This window comes from Dendrobates tinctorius, unplaced genomic scaffold, assembly GCF_039654945.1.
Source record: "Dendrobates tinctorius isolate UK_male_01 unplaced genomic scaffold, ASM3965494v1 ptg000201l, whole genome shotgun sequence".
NCBI classification, from domain to species: Eukaryota; Metazoa; Chordata; class Amphibia; order Anura; family Dendrobatidae; genus Dendrobates; species Dendrobates tinctorius.
In genome coordinates this window covers 12,420,905-12,442,149 of record NW_027361868.1, presented here as the reverse complement: position 1 = coordinate 12,442,149, position 21,245 = coordinate 12,420,905, and the positions used below count along the sequence as shown (strand labels likewise).

Below are 21,245 nucleotides of genomic sequence, written 5' to 3'. Positions count from 1 at the left end.
ATCTGCATTCCATGCTTTCAACCAGAGAATACGGCGTATAGCAATGATATTGCTGGTAGCCCTGGCGGAAAAACCGGCCGCATCAAAGGATGCGGTCAAAAGTTATTTGCCGTCTGGTCTGCCAAATCTGCCATCTCTTCCGGCGCAGCGGCCGCTAGGATACCCTGAAGAAGCATTCTTCCCCAGGCAGACATGGCCTTTGTCACCCAGGTGGAGGCAAAAATGGAACAGAGGGAGACGCCAGCTGCTTCAAAAGCTGACTTAGCCAAGGATTCTATCTGTCCGTAGAATCCCTACCATCCAGTAGAAACAGGGCTGTTTTAGAACACAAGCGAGAAACTGGCGGATCCACATTGGGCGATTCTGCCCATCTACCAATGAGGTCTGGGCTAAAGGGATAGAGAATATCGAGCCGCTTCCTTCCTGGGAAGCGCTTCTCAGGGTGTTCCAAGTGTTCCAAGGGAAATTTTGAGAGGGACGTTTTAACCATTTCAAGTAGACGGAGTGCTCCTGAGCAGGTGCCTCATCCTCCTTTAGCTTCAGAGTTTGGGTAATTGTCAGGATAAGGCTATTGACCATATCCTGCATCTTTAGGTTCTGGTCCGTATTAGACTCAGACTCAGATTGGGAATCCACACCCGACCCAAAAGCCGCCTCCAAGGAGGGGGCATGGTGTGAGGAATGCATCCAGGAGGATGCAGAGGGACCCGGAGAACTGGACGAAGAACCGGAAAGAGCTTGTTTCCTTTGCATTGTTCCCGATTTGTCCCTGTGAAGGTCGCGGTCAGGTGCGTGCAAATCACCGTGAGAGGCGTTTGGAGTACTGGTGACGGTAGACAAATGCGGAAGTCATTCCAGGACGTGGACCAGGGAATGTGAAACTTTTGTCAGGTTGGAGACTGTCTGTGACATGGCAACAGCCCACTCCGGAGGACAGGCAGAAAGAGGAGGACTGGCCTGATGACCACTTTCTTTTGCAAAGGGCACAGGAGTAGTGAATCACAGTAGGCTTAGAGTGACCGGTCTGCAAACCCTGTCTTATGAGGAAAGGTTGCAGGATTTGGGAATGTTTAGCTTGCAAAAGAGAAGACTGAGAGGAGACTTAATAGCTGTCTACAAATATCTCAAGGGCTGTCACATTGTAGAAGGATCATCTTTATTCTCATTTGCACCAGGAAAGACTAGAAGCAATGGAATGAAACTGAATGGGAGGAGACACAGATTAGATATTAGAAAAAACTTCTTGACCGTTAGAGTGATCAAAGAGTGGAACAGGCTGCCACGAGAGGTGGTGAGTTCTCCTTCAACAGAAGTCTTCAAACAGAGGCTGTCTGTCTGGGATGATTTAGCGAATCCTGCTTTGAGCAGGGGGTTGGACCAGATGGCCCAGGAGGTCCCTTCCAACTCTACGATTCTATGATACTAGAGGAGCAAGAAGAAGCCTCTCTAGAGTTGGGTATAAGTTGAGCCTTGGGGATACTGCTGTGGAGGAGCCAAGACAAAAGGGAATAGAGCCTACCCAATGCCAGTGACAACCAGCAAAAAGAACTGTGGAAGTTGTGTCCCTCTTTGAGCAGAGCATCCTGCAGGTCTGCAGAGAGCGCAGGATATAGCGGAGTCCCCTATGTGCAGAACACAAGCACGTCTGCAGAGAGCGCAGGATATGCGGTATGAAGAGTCTTATGCAGCCTCGGCTGTGTCACCACACCGCTGTAATCTGCCAGTCGGTAAAAGAGAAAGCAAGCATCCTATTGGCTGACACGTCGAGGGCGTCACCAGCCAGGACAATCTGCCGGCCAGCGAAAAAGAATGTGCCCCTCCGACTGGCTGACACATCAGGGGCATGAACAACCAGGAAGGGGAAGCTCCGTGATAGGAGAGGAAAAAGCGCACCAAAAATCGCACGCTGCAGGGACGTGGCCAGACTCAAAATAGAAGGAGGAAGAGTAATTCGATTGGACAAAAAGAGAGCCCAATTTAAACGAAAGAGTGTGACTGGATAAGGGAAGACAAGGAAGGGGTGCAGCCAGCAAAGGGAGGGGGGATTGACTGCAAGTGCTGAGACCAGCCATGTGAAAAATGGCCGCGGCTGCCGGGAGATCCCTACCTTGAAATGAAGGGACAGTGTACCGCGGGATGACACTTGCCGCTGCGGAGGGAGAGGAGGGACACATACCTGCCTTCTCAGGGTGTTCCTGTGAGTCCCAATCCCTCTGCAGCCATGAGGATCACATCAGAAGCCCTCGGGTAGGTGATCGCTGGAATCAGGGATCCACCTTCCCGCACCGTCTCCAGTCGGTACAGAAGATGGCGTCAACCCCTTACAAGAAGGGGGGAGGCCACCGCTGGTGACCACCGTCTTCCTCCCAGCCCTTTCCGAGAGAGGGGTGGGGAGGGGAAAAGGCTAGGAACACCCACCGGGAATCACCCTGAAGCACCGTAAAGGTGACACGGGATTAGGTCCTGGCTGCGGGCCTGAGAGTGGGCGATGTGGGTGACACCACACTGCTCTCTCAGTCACATAAGTATGGGAAAACAGGGTGAGAAATTACACCCTGTTTCCCTAAGTAAGAAGAACCTGAAAGACAAAGAGAAAAGATTAATAAAAACACACAAGATACCTGAAAAGGAAAATGTGGATCTGGTAGCAGATCCAGGTCCGCCTCCTACAGATACTAAGCTTAAACTGAGGTATTTTGTGCCTGTCGATGGTTGTATACTGCTGAGGAGGAGCTGTTTTCCTTTTTTGCCTAGTGTCAGCCTCCTATCGGCAGCAGCATACACCCATGGCTACCTGTGTCCCCAATGAAGCGATAAAGAAAATCACCTAACACCACAAAAAGAGAAACAATAAATTATCTTAAAGGGGTTACCTCATAAACAACATATATCCACAAGATAGGTGATAAGAGTAAGAACGCTGGGGGTTTTAACATAAAAAGTCCCAAAGTTCACTGTGTCAATGAAGAGATAATGAGCATGTGCGACCACTAGCTATAGGAGTGATGGACATACATACTTACTAACGTTCACTTACAGACTGTGGGACCTTCATTCTTTCGATTGGAATGGCCTTCAACAGTGAAAAACACACAGCAATCATACCTTTATCATTTATCTTGTGGACAGATGATGAAGGGACAGTAATACAGCAAAAATGTACAGCATCAGTAGTCAGAGGTAAATTATTTATATCTTGTAAGTGGGAAGGCATGATGGAAATAAGGAGGAGCAATAATTACACGGGCAAAAAAAGGGAACTAATCTCATGTACGTGCATGGATATCACGCAAATCATAAAGAACGAAACCCCACATTCTACTGCATCACTATCACTAGTAACATGGAAATTTTCCTATCACATATTAAGTATTCTGTGATGTTTTTAGCAATACTAATTTATCTTTTCATTAATATATACAGTTGTGGCCAAAAGTATTGACACCCCTGCAATTCTGTCAGATAATACTAAGTTTCTTCCTGAAAATGATTGCAAACACAAATTCTTTGTTATTATTATCTTCATTTAATTTGTTTTAAATGAAAAAACACAAAAAGAATTGTCCTAAAGCCAAATTGGATATAATTCCACACCAAACATAAAAAAGAGGGTGGGCAAAAGTATTGGCACTGTTCGAAAAATTATGTGATACTTCTCTAATTTGTGTAATTAACAGCACTTGTAACTTACCTGTGGCACCTAACAGGTGTTGGCAATAACTAAATCACATTTGCAGCCAGTTGACATGGATTAAAGTTGACTCAACCTCTGTCCTGTGTTCTTGTGTGTACCACACTGAGCATGGAGAAAAGAAAGAAGACCAAAGAACTGTCTGCACTGGACTGCTTGACCGTGTGCATGGCATTATGAAGTCTGAAGACTACCAACAAATTTTGCAGCATAATGTAGGGCCCAGTGTGAGAAATCTGGGTCTCCCTCAGAGGTCATGGGTCTTCCAGCAGGACAATGACCCAAAACACACTTCAAAAAGCACTAGAAAATGGTTTGAGAGAAAGCACTGGAGACTTCTAAGGTGGCCAGCAATGAGTCCAGACCTGAATCCCATAGAACACCTGTGGAAAGATCTAAAAATGGCAGTTTGGAGAAGGCACCCTTCAAATTTCAGGGACCTGGAGCAGTTTGCCAAAGAAGAATGGTCTAAAATTCCAGCAGAGCATTGTAAGAAACTCATTGATGGTTACCGGAAGCGGTTGGTCGCAGTTATTTTGGCTAAAGGTTGTGCAACCAAGTATTAGGCTGAGGGTGCCAATACTTTTGTCTGGCCCATTTTTGGAGTTCTGTGTGAAATGATCAATGTTTTGCTTTTTGCTTCATTCTCTTTTGTGTTTTTTCATTTAAGACAAATTAAATGAAGATAATAATACCAAAGAATTTGTGTTTGCAATCATTTTGAGGAAGAAACTGAGTATTATCTGACAGAATTTCAGAGGTGTCAATACTTTTGGCCACAACTGTACTTCAACTAATGTTCATGTACATAAATGATGGTGTATAGTGATGTGCAGATGTGCTCAGATAAAGTGTTATCCGCCATGCTCGGGTACTAACCGAGTGTCTTCGGCGTGCTCAAATAATATATTAGAGTCCCCGGATGTCTCGCAGCTTTTAACATCTTATCCAAGCATGTTTGCTCATCACTAAGAGTGTGTACTTACTATCATAAGGATATGAGCATACTTTACACTTAAATATGCACTTATTCCCCATGCGCAGTAACTAAAGGCCCCGTTACACGCAACAATATTGTGAACGCTATCGTTGCAACGTCACCAGTTTGGTGATGTTGCAGTGATGTCGAAAATACATTATTATTATTATTATGCATTTATATAGCGCCATTTATTCCATGGCGCTTTACATGTGAAAAGGGGAAATATAGACAAGTATAGTAAACATGTGTAAGACAAGGGACATACAAGTACATAAGGAGAGGGGACCCTGCCCGCGAGGGCTCACAGTCTACAGGGATGGGTGAGGATACAATAGGAGAGGGTAGAGCAGGTCATGCTGTGGTTCAGTAAACCGAGGATCATTGCAGGCTGTAGGCTTGTCGGAACAGGTGGGTCTTCAGGTTCTTCTTGAAGGTTTCCGTTGATGGTGAGAGTCTGATGTGTTGCGGCAGGGAGTTCCAGAGTATGGGGGAAGCACGGGAGAAGTCTTGTATGCGGTTGTGGGAAGAAGAGATAAGGGGGGAGTAGAGAAGGAGATCTTGAGATGATCGAAGGTTGTGTGCGGGTAGGTACCTAGAGACCATGTCACAGATGTATGGAGGAGACAGGTTGTGGATGGCTTTGTATGTCATGGTTAGTGTTTTGAATTGGAGCCTCTGGGCGATAGGAAGCCAGTGAAGGGCCTGGCATAGGGGGGAGGCTGGGGAATAGCGGGGAGACAGGTGGATTAGTCGGGCAGCAGAGTGTAGGATGGACTGGAGCGGAGCCAGAGTGCTAGAGGGGAGGCCAGAGAGTAGGAGGTTGCAGTAGTCAAGGCGGGAGATGATAAGAGCATGCACTAGTGTTTTTGTGGTTTCGTGGTTGAGGAATGAGCGGATCCGGGAAATATTTTTGAGTTTGAGGCGGCAGGAGAAGGCGAGGGCTTGGATATATGGTTTGAAAGAGAGCGCAGAGTCGAGGATCAACCCAAGGCACCGAGCGTACGGGACTGGGGAAAGAGAGCAGCCATTGACATTGATGGATAGGTCTGGTGGAGGGGTAGAGTGAGATGGGGGAAAGATGATGTTTTGTCCATGTTCAGTTTGAGAAAGCGAGCAGAGAAGAAGGCTGAGATAGCAGACAGACCTTGTGGGATTTCAGTAAGTAAGGAGGCGAGGTCGGGTCCAGATAGGTAGATCTGCGTGTCATCGGCATAGAGGTGATACTGCAAACCGTGGGATTCTATGAGCTGTCCCAAGCCGAAGGTATAGATGGAGAATAGTAGGGGTCCTAGGACAGAGCCTTGGGGAACACCGACAGACAGGGGGCGAGGTGAGGAGGTGGTGTGTAGAGAGGGAGACACTAAATGTTCGGTCTGTTAGGTATGATGAGATCCAGGATAGGGCCAGGTCTGTGATGCTAAGAGATGAGAGTCTGTAGCAGGAGGGAATGGTCTACGGTGTCGAAGGCAGAGGACAGGTCCAGGAGAAGGAGGACAGCGTAGTGTCGCTTGCTTTTGGCGGTTAGTAAGTCGTTAGTGACTTTAGTTAGGGCAGTTTCAGTTGAGTGATGCGGTTGGAAGCCAGATTGTAACCGGTCAAAGAGGGAACAGGAGGAGAGGTGGGAGGACAGTTCAAGATATACATGCTGCTCCAGTAGTTTTGAGGCGTAAGGAAGAAGAAATATTGGGCGATAGTTAGACACAGAGGATTGGTCAAGGGAGGGCTTTTTGAGGATGGGTGTGATTGAGGCATGTTTGAAGGATTAGGGAAAGACACCATTTGTAAGTGAAAGGTTGAAAAGGTGTGTTAGAGATGGGATGAGGACTGTGGCCAAGTTAGGGATGAGGTGAGATGGGAGTGGGTCGAGTGCACAAGTGGTGAGGTGTGATCTTGACAGAAGGGTGGAGAGCTGATCTTCTGTCATGGTGGAGAAGCTGGCTTTTCGAGAACAGGGCTGAGCGGCTAAGAGGGGCATTGGGGACTGCGGGCCAAAGTTTTGTCTGATCGTGTCAATCTTCTGCTTAAAGAAGGAGGCAAAGTCTTTGGCAGAAATGAGAGGAGGAGGAGGAGGTGCTGTGGGACGGAGTAGAGAACTGAAAGTGTTGAAGAGCTGTTTAGAATTGTGAGACAGGGAGGATATGAGAGATGCGAAGTAAGTTTGTTTTGCGGCATAGAGCGTGGACTTAAAGCTGGCAAGGGACTGCTTGTATGCGTTGAAGTGCTCAGTAGAATGGGTTCTCTTCCATCTCCGCTCAGCGGCCCTGGAAACTCGTCTCAGTTCTTTGGTCAGGCTGGTGAGCCAGGGCTGCCTGTTGATTGTTCGAGTTTTGCTCTGCGTGAGGGGGGCAGCCGAATCAAGCGTTGCTGTTATTGTGGTGTTATAAAAGGTGGCAGCAGCATCTGTGTCATGAAGGGAAGCTATATCTGTAAGAGGGAGAAGGGATTCAGAGAGTGATTGTAAATTGAGGTGTTTGAGATTCCTGTGAGGGTGAGCGAGTTTATGGAGCGGGGGTTGCGCAGTAGGAGAGGAGAGGGAGGAGAATGTCAGTAGGTTGTGGTCAGACAGGGGGAGGGGTGAGTTATTGAGATTAGCGAGGGAACAGAGACGGGTGAAGATAAGGTCCAGCGTGTGACCATCTTTGTGAGTGGCCGCAGAGGACCATTGAGTGAGGCCGAGGGAAGCCGTGAGTGATAGAAGTTTAGAGGCAGCCGGGTTGGAAGTGTCAATGGGGATGTTGAAGTCGCCCATGATGATGGTGGGGATGTCAGCAGAAAGGAAATGGAGTAGCCAGGTGGTGAAGTGGTCAAGAAAGGTGGAGATGGCTAGTTCTGGGGGGCGGTAGATGACAGCCAGTTGGAGGTTGGAGGGGGAATAGATGCGGACGGAGTGCACCTCGAATGAGGGAAGAGTAGCGGAGGGTGGCAAAGGAATTGGGGTAAAGGAGCAGGTATCAGACAGGAGCAAGCCAACTCCTCCACCACGTTTGTTGCTGGGGCGAGGGGTGTGAGAGAGATGGAATCTGCCATAGGAAAGCGCAGCTGGAGAGGCTGTGTCAGAGGGAGTGAGCCAGGTTTCAGTGATGGCGAGGAAGGAGAGTTTGTTGGTGATAAAGAGGTCATGGATAAATGATAGCTTGTTGCAGACAGAGCGTGCGTTCCATAGGGCTCCAGGTAAGGGGGTTGCGAAGACGTGTAGAGGATCGTGGCAGGGTGGTAGAAGTGAGTGTAGGGAGGTGTTGAGGAGGGCCAGGATTTGGGGATACGTCGCCAGCAATAAGGAGTAGTAGACAGAGCATTAGAAGGTGGGAGCAGGATAGGACATGATGTGGCCGTGTGGGTCTGGAGAAGAAGGATTGTATGTGGAGGAACAGTTGTGACGAAGAGGTGAGATGGCTGGGAAGGATGGAGGGGGAACTCCATCTTTGTGTGTGACACATAGCAACGATCAACGATCAGTTGGCTGATCGTTAATCGTTGCCTAATGGTCTGGGCCATAAATCTATCGTTGGTCTCTCACTGGGAAGCACACATCGCTGCGTGTGACAGCAAGAGACCAACCATCATCGAGCTCCCAGTGCCATACAGCAGACGCTGGAAGCTGGTATCCAGGGTAAACAGCAGGTAACTAAGAGCCACACGGCGCTTAGTTACCCGCTGTTTACCCTGGATACCAGCGTGCTCGCTGGTCCTGATCGCTGGTGAGTCTGCCTAAGCGAAAACTCACCAGCAATCAGCTAACTATGTCCCAGCGATCCACGTCGGATCGTTGGTAGGATCGCTGGGACATTGAAGCGTGTAACGGGGCCTTAAGTATGTAATAAAATAGTATTGTCATAAATATATACAAACATCCATGCTGTCATTTAATCAAAATAAATGTAACAGAAAACAACTTACCGATTTACAACCAGATCCATGCAAAAAGTAACTTAATGCTTGTGGATCCCTTGATGGTAAAAAAAAAAAGAAAATTAAAATAAAATTTCACTAAAAGACTGCAGTGGCGTGTTAGAAGCTATTTTAAGTCTCCTTTCAAGTATTAAAAAACAAGCCAAAAATAAGAACAAAGAGCCCAATCCATTAAAGCACCACTCCAGTGTTTTTTTTTCAATTGCACCAAGGAGTGGTGGTTTAAATGTAAGTCACCTGCCCCCTGTCTGATGCTCACCTGTCACTGCCTTCATCCGTTCTCAGAGCTGCTCCAGTCGGTTTCCGGTGAAAAGTGACCAGCTCGCAGCTACAATGTTTCATGGAGCAGTGCGGAGGTCCCTTTTAAATACAAGTCTATGAGAGCCTTGTTGTGTCCTCGTTCTGGCTCTCATAGACTTGTATTGAGAGAGGGTAAAGTAGCTTCTGACTTCCAGTCAGTCAGAAGTTGCACTCATAAAATGACGCAGGGGGACTGGAGAGCAGGCCCGGATTGGTAATATAACCAACCGGGCATTATCCCGGTGGGCCGCTGTCATGTGGGCCGCGGGCGGCAGCGCCCGATCATCTGGCCGCTTGCCAGCTGATGCGGCCACTGGCCTGGCTGTTGCGCACGGCGCTTATAGTTTCCAACCTTCCAGCACTGCAGGGAGATAAGCCGCCACGCCCCCCCCCCCCACCACACAGCCGTGTGTGTACGAAGTGTATGGAGAGGAGCCGTGTGTGTACGAAGTGTACGGAGAGGAGCCGTGTGTGTATGAGGTGTATGGAGAGGAGCCGTGTGTGTATGAGGTGTACAGAGCGGAGCCGTGTGTGCACGAGGTGTACGGAGCGGAGCCGTGTGTGTACAATGTGTACGCAGAGGAGCCGTGTGTGTACGAGGTGTACCGAACTGAGCGGCTATAAAAGAGGTGTACGGAGCAGAGCCGTGTGTGTACGAAGTGTACGGAGAGGAGCCGTGTGTGTACGAGGTGTACGGAACAGAGCTGCGTGTACGAGGTGTACGGAGCGGAGCCGTGTGTGTACGCAGTGTATGGAGAGGAGCCGTGTGTGTACGAGGTGTACGGAACAGAGCTGCGTGTACGAGGTGTACGGAGCGGAGCCGCGTGTACAAGGTGTACAGAGCGGAGCCGCGCGTGTACTTGGTGTACGGAGCGGAGCCGCTTGAGTATGGTGTATACGGAGCGGAGCCGTGTGTGTACGGAGTGGAGCCATATGTGTACGGGATGTACGGAGCGGAGCCAAGTGTGTACGAAGCATACAAAGCGGGCTTTTCCCACGGACACAGGATTACACTGCGGAGCCCCGAGGAGCATTTTAAAACACACACATGATGTTTCACCTGAAGTGATGTGCTGGAAGCTGACCGGAAATGAGATAATTTCTTGAGGAGATTGTGACGGAACCAGGAATGCTTAAGATCCATCACCGTGTCCTCCTCAGACAGCGCAGACAGCAGGATCGCCTTGGAATCGGGGATGCCGGCCATGTGAGCGGATCATGATATGTCCTGCATCGGGAGGCTCAGGTGGGCACTACAATGGGAGCCGGGCTGCTATAGTATCTTTATAGAATATTTCTTTATTTCTTTCTCTCTTTTTCTTTCTTTCTCTGTTCTTTCTTTCTCATTCTCTGTTATGTCTTTCCCTCATTTTCTTTCTCTCTCTCTGTTCTTTCTTTCTCTCTCTAATCTTTCTTTTTTCTTTCTCTCTCTCTCTGTTCTTTTTTTCCCCTCTTTCTTTCTTTTTCTTTCCTCTTTCTTTCTCTCTGTTCTTTCTTTCTTTTCTTTACTTCTTTCTTTCTCTGTCTCTCTCTGTTCTTTTTTTCTTTCCCCTCTTTCTTTCTCTCTCTGTTCTTTCTTCTTTCTCTCTGTTCTTTCTTTCTCTCTTTTTTTTCTTTTTTTTCTCTCTCTCTCTCTGTTTTCTCTCTTCCTTAGTGCCAGTCAGTGTGCCCATAATGCCAGCCACTGTGCCCTCAGTACCAGTCAGTGTGATCAGCAGTGCTAAATGGGTGCGATTAGGCGTGGACATGGGTGTGACTAGTTGCGAAATGGGTGTGGCCTAAAATTTGCAGCGGCGGGCTGTGCGCACTGCTGTCTTTCTCCCTCTTTCCCTTCTTCAAAACTTGGGAGGTATGATAGGGGCGGCTGTGACCAGGGGGGCTGGTTGCCCAATGGATAGCAATTCTGCCAGGAATTCTGTCACCGTGCGTACAAAAGGGGACAGAGCTTTGGGAGTAGTACTGTACCTAAAAGCAATAAATAGGACTGAGCTGAAATACTGCGCACAGCTCTGACTACATGTTATATAGTCGTGTTAATCTCCTCTCACTTCTTGTAACCTACAACTGTACAAAAATATTATATAGTCACCATGTGACTAGTGGGCCTGTGTAACTTCAAATGCCAGGGCTGAATTTTAGTCCCAGTCCGGCCCTGCTGGAGAGGCACCAAAAAAATTATGAAGACGCCTGATTCCATGGCTGTATCACTTACTGGACTGCGTTCCATGCTCAAACATGCGTTCCATGCTCAAATCCATCAGACACATCTCATCTACGTACGTACAGTACAGACCAAAAGTTTGGACACACCTTCTCAAAGAGTTTTCTTTATTTTCATGACTATGAAAATTGTAGATTCACTCTGAAGGCATCAAAACTATGAATTAACACATGTGGAATTATACAATTAACAAAAAAGTGTGAAACAACTGAAAATATGTCTTATATTCTAGGTTCTTCAAAGTAGCCACCTTTTGCTTTGATTACTGCTTTGCACACTCTTGGCATTCTCTTGATGAGCTTCAAGAAGTAGTCACCAGAAATAGTTTTCACTTCACAGGTGTGCCCTGTCAGGTTCAATAAGTGGGATTTCTTGCCTTATAAATGGGGTTGGGACCATCAGTTGTGCTGTGAAGAAGTCTGGTGGATACACAGCTGATAGTCCTACTGAATAGACTGTAGTATTTGTATTATGGCAAGAAAAAAGCAGCTAAGTTAAGTAAACAAAAACGAGTGGCCATCATTACTTTAAGAAATGAAAGTCAGTCAGTCCGAAAAATTGGGAAAACTTCGAAAGTGTCCCCAAGTGCAGTGGCAAAAACAGTCAAGCGCTACAAAGAAACTGGCTCACATGAGGACCGCCCCAGGAAAGGAAGACTAAAGGCCCCGTCACACTAAGCGATCTCGGTAGCGAGATCGCTGCTGAGTCACAACTTTTGTGACGTAACAGCGATCTCACCAGCGAGATCGTTGTGTGTGACCGCGATCAGCGAGTGGCCCCCCTGCCGGTATCACTGATCGCTGCAAGAAACCTCTGGACATTTCTTTGGTCGCTGGGCTCCCGCTGGCCAGCACGCATCGCTGTGTGTGACAGGCGGAAGACCAGCGATCAGGTGTAAAAAATAATTAAAAAAATAAAAAATATAGTTATTCTCACCTTCCGACGTCCCGTTCAGCCATCCTGCCTCTCTCCACGCTCCGGTCCCAGTGATCCTTTGCACGAATGACCGCGAGACTTTGTTATCCCTCGAGACTTTGTTATCCCTCGAGACCGTGACATCTCGCGGTCATTCTCGCAAAGGATCACTGGGACCGGAGCGTGGAGAGAGGATGGCTGAACAGGACGTCGGAAGGTGAGAATAACTATATTTTTTATTTTGATTCTATTTTTTACAGGGATGGCCAGCGATGCCGGGCGCTCGGCATCGCTGTGCTGATCGCTGGTGAAGCTGTCTGTGTGACAGCTCACCAGCGATCACATAGCGACTTACTAGCGATCCTGACACCTTGATATCGGTGTCGGGATCACTGGTAAGTCGCTTAGTGTGACGAGGCCTTAAGTCACCTCTGCTGCGAAGGATAAGTTCATCCAAGCCACCAGCCTCAGAAATCGCAGGTTAACAGCAGCTCAGATTAGAGACCAGGTCAATGCCACACAGAGTTCTAGCAGCAGACACATCTCTACAACAACTGTTAAGAGGAGACTTTGTGTAGCAGGCCTTCATGGTAAAATAGCTGCTAGGAAACCACTGCTAAGGACAGGCAACAAGCAGAAGAGACTTGTTTGGGCTAAAGAACACAAGGAATGGACATTAGACCAGTGGAAATCTCATGAGTTCAAATTTGAGATCTTTGGTTCCAACCACCGTGTCTTTGTGCGACGCAGAAAAGGTGAACGTATGGACTCTACATGCCTGGTTCCCACCGTGAAGCATGGAGGAGGATGTGTGATGGTGTGGGGGTGCTTTGCTGGTGACATTGTTGGGGATTTATTCAAAATTGAAGGCATACTGAACCAGCATGGCTACCACAGCATCTTGCAGCGCCATGCAAGTTGGACCATCATTTTTACTTTTCAACAGAACAATGACTCAAAACACACCTCCAGGCTGTGTAAGGTCTATTTGACCAAGAAAGAGAGTGATGTGGTGCTACGCCAGATGACCTGGCCTCCACAGTCACCAGACCTGAACCCAATCTAGATGGTTTGGGGTGAGCTGGACCGCAGAGTGAAGGCAAAAGGGCCAACAAGTGCTAAGCATCTCTGGGAACTCCTTCCAGACTGTTGGAAGACCATTTCCGGTGACTACCTCTTGAAGCTCATCAAGAGAATGCCAAGAGTGTGCAAAGCAGTAATCAAAGCAAAAGGTGGCTACTTTGAAGAACATAGAATATAAGACATATTTTCAGTTGTTTCACACTTTTTTGTTAATTATATAATTCCATATGTGTTAATTCATAGTTTTGATGCCTTCAGAGTGAATCTACAATTTTCATAGTCATGAAAATAAAGAAAACTCTTTGAATGAGAAGGTGTGTCCAAACTTTTGGTCTGTACTGTACATCGGTGGGAGAATCTCTCTCATAAACTATGATGCACAGAGCCAACTTTACACGCAGAGGACTTTTTTTTCCTTAAGTCTGAACAGAGAGAAACTCCAAATATAGAGATGCTAAAAATTATCAATTACGAAAAATCTGAAGTCAGGACTTAGCTACCACAAAATTCCATAGTTGTAGACTTAAAAACCTAAATTGTGATTATTTAGGGTAAAGCGCTGCAACGGTTATAATATGACCTCAAACATGGCTACTACACCAAATTTATTTCACTAATTGCAATTATATTTATTAGCTTTAAATAATACTCCCTATAATTATATGGCATTAGCAGATGCTATTTTCTTATGGGACATCACACGGTTCTTGCATCCATACATGCAAAAATATTTTTTGCTCTTTTTATGATTTGGGCAATAAAAACGGTATATAATGGATATTTTTTTTATGTCGTTAGTCTGACTGATTTCATTTCTATGCTTTTGTTATACCTCTTAACGATGCATGTGTTTGATAAAAAAGTTGCAAATTTTTATGAACTATTTAATTGAAATACATCATACTAACCTTAAAACAATTCCAAGCTTAAAAAAAAAGTGAAACAATTGTTTACGTTGTTTTTAGCAGTTTTGATGCAAAGAAAGAATTTAAATTTAATTCACTTACCCGATAATATCAAGAAGACCGGAGTCATCATCATCATCCATGTCAGCTATACAAAAAAATACACTTCTGTTTAATGTGTGCAAGTTCAAACACACCAAATTTCAACGTCCAATATAATGGGTCCAATCCACTTAATTACTGGTAAATAACCAGATACATCATGGGTCAAATAATATTTTTCTATTATTCCAGGAATATGCTTCATACAACAAGGCAATCCAAATTAAAACAACATTATGGACCTGCTGAATGCCAGGAGGGTTATTCTTTATTTTTAAAAAAAGAACATTCGCCAACTAATTTTGTATAGAAATAAAGTTTAGATTTCTTTCACTTGAGGAACTGCAATTTAAAAAGTACCTTGTGTTCCAAAGTATTACCACAACCTCTGATCAGGCCATTGATAATAGGCGTCATATTGAAAAGGATTCAGAATGTTCATTTTGACAAAAAAAATGCTGTTACAGAAGGTTGGGACCTGGGAGAGAAAACAAAAATATTACAAATTGAAATAAATTGAAGTCGATTTCAAAACGTGCACAGGCAAGTAAGTCAAATAGCCGAACACATTTGCTTTAAAATTATAATACTAATTAAATAAAATATCTAGATTTGCATAGGTGGTCAACTTTAATAAAAAATTAAGTTTGGCTTAGTAATATACTTTGATTCGAAAATATCCACTGATTTCCTGATAACTAACCCTGGAGCAACACTTCAGACCCTGTGCTTGTGACAAGCACTAAAATGGAAGTGAAGCAGTGAAAAATCATTTGTAGGTAATTGTGGTTCTAGAATCTAAAAATGCAAATATTGTACTTTTTCTACTGAATATTTAATAATTCAGATAAGTGGACAATCCCTTTTAGCTCAGGTTCTGTTCTCATGACAGTTTTTATGATCCCATGGTGAGGAATACAGATGAAAAATTAAACATTCAGTTACAGGACCCATTAGTTTGAAAATTGAAAGGGTTTTATTTTTCCTAAAATGTCATCAGTTTGATACCATTGCAAAAAAATATATATATAACACACAGAATGGAGACTTTTTTTTAAACATTAAACTGTATGGGGAATGGATCATAGCGGATGGTCATCCATTATGTTATCCATCCATTTAACAGATGTGTTTCTAACTAGAGAAGGGCAGACTCCTGGATGTTCAGGTCTGGCGGGTTCGGCCAAACAGTTACAAAAAGTTCGGGTTCAGGTATCAGAACAGTACCTGGACCCCATTCAAGTGAATGGGGGGGCCAGAATATCCAGTGTTTGTTACGCTGTCATGTGCTACAGGTGAGCTGCTGTGGCATGGACCTTGCGGGAAGCCCTCGATCCACCATCACTTAGATAGCGGTGTATGCAAGACAGTTGACGGTCCCTCTCCACCTCCCTATCAATCAGTGGTGGTGCAATGGGAGCTGAACGGACTTCGGTGAATGCCTCTGGACATCCTACGGGTTGACTCCTCCAGGATGGACAGGGCTGATGGTCCGGCGAGAAGAGCCTGGCTACAGAAGGGGGTACAAGGAGGCGACACGCCATGTTCCCGTCTGTTGCTGTTGTGAGGAGCGGTGCCCTGAAGGGAACCGTCACCCCTAAAAAGAGCTCAGGCTTAGGTTGTAACACTGCAGGAGGGGGTACGTGGAGGCGACACTCCACGTTCCCGCCTGTTGATGGCTTGGGGAGATCGGATCCCAGAAGGAATCCGTCGCTCCTTTGTAATTATTGGAAAAAAATTCAGAATTTAAAAAATTTAAATTGAAAAATAAAAAAAAATGTGGTCTGAATATCAGACCCGTATGCCTCCTATGGACACTAAGCGTAAACTGGTTCAGCAAGAGCCAGGGTGGGGGTGTATACTGCAGAGGAGGAGCTAATCTCTTTAAATTCACTTAGTATCAAGCCTCCTAGAGAAAAACCCACGGTTCTGTGTCCCCCCAATGAGGCGAAGGAGAAAATGTGTTTTCATTTTTAATCAAGGGCTTTATTCTGGCTGTATGTTTATTTACAATACAACTATAGGATTAGTAATGGAGAGGTGTCTTACAGACTCCTCTCCATTACTAATCCGTGGGCTTGATGTCACCTGACAATATGAAGGTGACATCAACCCGACTTGCCACCGCTAAATGAAGGTGACATCAACCCCACTTGCCACCGCAAGAGGGCAAGTGGGAAGTTGGGCAAAGCGCCAGAATTGATGCATCTAATAGATGTACCTTTTCTGGGCTGCTGCGGGCTGCTATTTTTAGGCTGGGGGGACCAATAGCCATAGCCCTTTACCAGCCTGAGAATACCAGCCCCCAGCTGTCTGCTTTAGTAAGGCTGGTTGTAAAAAATGGGGGGACCCCACGCCGTTTTTTTTATTTATTTAAATAATTTTAAAAAACAGCGTGGGGACCCCTCTATTCTTGATAAGCAGCCTTGTTGAAGCTGATAGCTGAGGGTTGCAGCCCCCAGCTGTGAGTTTTGCCTGGCTGGTTATCAAAAATACAGGGGGACCCACGCCATTTTTTTTATTATTATTTATTTACAGCTCAAGAAAGGCAGATGAATACTCCCATCCGCTGCTCCTGCTCTCACTGTTATTAGCAGCTGCAGGTGTCGGATGATGAGATCAGTAGTCCCATCAGCTGACACCAGTGACCAGAGGTAAACTGTATACCTCCAATCACAGCTGAGTGCTCACGCTGTCTTTTGACAGTGTGGTAACCGTAGCTCTCTGACCAGCGGGGAGGATTTCACCGCCGACCAGAAGCAGTGTTTTCCACGCTGTCATGCACGTCATGTCATGTCATGCTAGGATTTCATGCTAGCCAAAGACTGCAGATAGGTTCCCTTCAATATGTTTTTCAGAACTTAGTTTATAAACTATCAGTATTATGTGCAGAGGATGTGCAGGTAGTGGGCACAGAAGGAAGTCAGTGATACAACTGTATCCAATAACGGGCAATCATTGAGTGATGTCAGAGAAAGGGGCATCATGTGAATAAACTTCAATTGTACAGCTTATAAACATGCAGCATTTGCCATTGTCTGTAGCCTATAGCAGGGTTTCCCAACTCCAGTCCTCAAGGCCCACCAACAGATCATGTTTTCAGGATTTCCTTTGTATTGCACATGTGAAGCAATTATCACTTGAGCAATAATAAGGAAATCCTGAAAACATGATCTGTTGGTGGGCCTTGAGGACTGAAGTTGGGGAATCCTGGCCTATAGTGCACAGAGCACATTGGAAACGTGTAAGGAAAGGGAACCCGACAATAAATTCACGATGCCCCGGGCGACATAAACCTGAGTGTTGCTCTGCCATTTCAGCCAGGTCTATTTTATGTTGTAACGCTGTGGCATTTCAGAGAAAACATACATTTAAATGCCGGCCAGAGACCATTCGGCTCGGGTGACTATTCTCTCTGCCCCACTCCCCTAAAAGGACAGGTTTCTTCCAACATGTGTATATGGAGAAAGACCTGTCACTCAAATGGAGAAGATGCTGGGACCATCTAATTACTTGAGACCCATAGTCCTTGCCCAGCTTTTAAATGTATGTTTTCTCTGAAATGCCACAATATATGTTAAACAGTATCGATCACCAAATTTCACTATGCAAACTACATCATTAATTTTTTTATTTGATCTCTTACACCTGACGAGACTCATATACTTAAGTAATTGATCTCTTACACTCAAGGAGACTCATATACTCGAGTAATTGAACTCTTACACCAGGCTAGACTCATATACTCGAGTTCAGGATCCAGAATGACTTTAAAAATCTGTTTTAAAAGTTTAAATTCAAGTGTTTGCCCACCTACCCTGATTGAAACCTCCTCAGCGTCCCTCCTCCAGAAAATTCACACTGCTCAGTACAAGCTGCAGCTGTCAATTAGCCCAGGTGGGCAGAAAGTGAGTACATTTGGACTCATAAAATGCTTCCTCCTGCTGAGAATTATTAAGTCATTCTTACATGGATTTAAGAGTGTATGCATCTTGCATTGGTAGATCTGATGACAGATCTGCTTTAAAGGGGACCTGTCAGGTCCAATAACGCTATTAACCCACAGATATAGGGTAAATCTTCAAGTTTGTGTCACCCAGGAGAAACTGATCTTTATTCATCCCCGCAGGGCTGTGGAGTCAGTAAGCCAAACCTCCGACTCCTCATTTTCCATGACACCGACTCTGACTCCAACTTCACCAAAATGGGCTCCGACTCCCAACTCCACAGCCCTGCATCCCAGGAGCCGCTGGCTTTCAGTCACGCAGGTGTGCCCAGAGCTACCAAATCAGTCAATACCAGAACCTTTATTGAATATTTCAACACAACTAAGCACGTTAAACAAACTAGTTTCCTCCAAACTAAAGACACCATCTGTAGACAGTTATTTCACACCTCTTACCTTTTGTTGGTACAAAAGTGTACTGGTTGGCTAGGTAAGAGGTCACTGACATTAGTCTCAGGGGTACTAGCTTTTCTTGAGGAGTGTTACAGGCAATGCTCCTTGGGAAAATGGTATGCACATTGGCTCTCCTTCAGAGAGAAGGAAATCGCTCTAGTGCCACCTATTGAACGTTGCTACCTTATATGTTGTCTAATCCTTGATTAGACTTAAAGGATCTGTAGACCATTTTTTTGCAGGTTTCTGGCCCCTTTACAGCATCGAAGTTGGCTACGTGAGACCATTAACACTGGCATCAGGGAGATTTGATCGATTCCCTTTTAAAAGCTGAATCTTCTGCCTTTTCATCAGTGACACCTTTCCACCTAGCTGTCTGCTGCAGTGAAATACCTCGCCTTTGTGCCGTCTGTGTTTCCTTTGTCAATATGTGTGTTATCTGTGTTTTATATAGACAGCTCTCCTCCATGACTAGTTCAGACATCCATGTCTCAAAGGAGTTTTGATCTGTCCCCATACAGTATCATGTTCTCGGTAGCAGATCACCTGCGTCCGCGGAATGATGTGCAGATAATTATTTTTTCTGCCAGAATAAACGATCCTATCACCTGACAAACAAACGTACTTTTAGGTACTTTTAGGTCAGTCATCGGGTGATGGCCACTATGTTTACACAGGCAGATAAAGGAGATTGAGCGTTCACGGATTAATCAAAGCAATTATGCCAGAATTCTGGGACAATTCTTTGGAAGATTTTGTGACTTTTGAATGCCAATTTCACCCAGCTCCACCAAAATAGGCAGAGATTGGGTGGAACAGGGGCGTGATACCACAGCTCATCTAATTCATCACGAGCTGTGGTGTTCCTTACGTCAGAAATCTTATTCAAATCCCAGACTGGAATAAGTTTTACTTCAATTTACAGAGAGGTTCACACCACTTGTCAGATGCTCCTAATGCACCTCTTAATGAATCAGTAGCATCTGACTCCAACATGGCCCCCTAATCAAGCCCTGGCATGAAAATCATTGGTCTTGATGAATTGGGACCATTGGTTTTTTTGTGGAACTGTGGAAATGTAGGGGAATTACAACAATGAATGCTTAAAAAAAATTTATATCTTTTTATTTATTTAAAAAACAGGAAATAGAAAAAATAGAAAACAATTTTTTTTAAAACAGAAGGATTAACCCCCACCAACAATAGTTTGAAAGACTTTATATTAAATGGGTTGTTCCACAAAGAAAGTACATTTTAATCAATAGATCTTGGAATAAAAATAAGTTCCACAACTGGATGTGTTAAAAAAATGCTCCTGTGCTGAGATAATGATATACTAGTAATGTATAATGGCTGTGTCTGATCGTGCTGGAATGTGGTCTGATCATACTACATCTCCTGTGCAGTGGAGCACGTAAAAGAGAGTATATAGACAGGACAGCACAGAATTGCTGCTGATTTAAAAACTTACAGGGAAATATTTTAACTCACAAAAACAATGTTTTACCTCAAATAATCATTTGTGATCCCTTGTTGTACTATCTGTATACTCTTTTGCTTCCCCCCTGCCCAGGAGATGTGGTATGATCAGACCATATGGTCAGACACAGCCATTACACAGTACACAGCAGGGGCACATTTATAAGATTATCTCAGCACAAGAACATTTTTTTTGTAATACATACAATTTTGGAACTTATTTCTATTCCAAGATCTATTCATTAAAATGAACTTTATTAATGGGAAAATCCCTTTAAGGAACTTCACTTTAAAAACTGAAGACAAGAATTTACTCATGGTATATGGTAAAATAAAAAAACTTATAAACAATCCAAATAATATGTGGAGAGAACGCATTATAGTTGATGACACGTTCACCAAACAAGTAAGAAATAGAAGGCAGACACGAACACTCAATAAATAAAACAAAACCCATTATCTTCAATTGTTATACTCATCTTTATCAAGATCATAAAGCTCTTTTTCCTAATAGTAAGGTAATTATCGTATTCTTTTAATGGTTTAAGGCATGAATAATGAGCCTCCTCATGGTGATAACATCGCCGGTTTTGATGAATTGGAGCATATGCTCTGGTAGACAGAAGCTCAATGGGGAGTGGGGACTTTAGGAAAAGTTCACACGCGGTTGGTTCAGATTTTCCTAGAGCTTTACGTTTTTGTCTTTTTAGTCCCACTATAGGAGTTGACAACGATTGCTAAATTAATCCACTTCAATACTTTTAAATTGCAGTATATTCAGGCATCCTACTAGACCCTGAGCTGGGCCTAATAGAACTAAGTTAGTAGACCTAGGAGACACCTTTATGCTCTTTGATGCAATGGTAACTAGAGTTGATGCTAATTGATACTCATAACCTCTTTCACCGGCCTGGTTAGTAATCTACAGCAACTGGAAAGTAGCTGAGAGAACCACCTCTTACCTGCAAGCATCCATAGCTTTTCTTTTAATTAGCAGGCATGACATTACATCACGTGTCACGTCGGCTAATCAAAAGCAGAGCCACAGATACCAACAGGTAAGAGACGGTTCTTATGGGTCTTGTCTAGTGGCTAGTGGATCAGATCGTGGGATCAATAGTGATGAGCGCATTACTCGAGTTTGCCTAGGGTGCATGGTCATGAACAGATATCGCAGGTGCTCGAGTTGACATGTTCGAGTCCCTACCACTGCATGTTTTGCAGCTGTTAGACACGGCAACCTATTGACACCCTGCAAT

General features: G+C 44.9%; 1 protein-coding gene across 3 annotated transcripts in view; it reads right to left on the bottom strand.

Annotated features, from left to right (window-relative positions):
• Positions 1-21,245, bottom strand: part of BICRAL (BICRA like chromatin remodeling complex associated protein) — a 54,819-nt gene that overhangs the window by 24,803 nt on the left and 8,771 nt on the right. For 2 of the 3 annotated variants that reach the window (XM_073553441.1, XM_073553440.1), the window contains exons 2-4: positions 14,469-14,586; positions 14,109-14,154; positions 8,571-8,619 (exon numbers count right to left, since the gene is read on the bottom strand). In XM_073553441.1, coding sequence (XP_073409542.1) covers positions 8,571-8,619; positions 14,109-14,149 — 90 coding nt within the window. In that variant the 5' untranslated portion in view covers positions 14,150-14,154; positions 14,469-14,586. The remainder of the gene's footprint in view (positions 1-8,570; positions 8,620-14,108; positions 14,155-14,468; positions 14,587-21,245) is intronic. The other variant, XM_073553439.1, reaches the window with a different exon arrangement.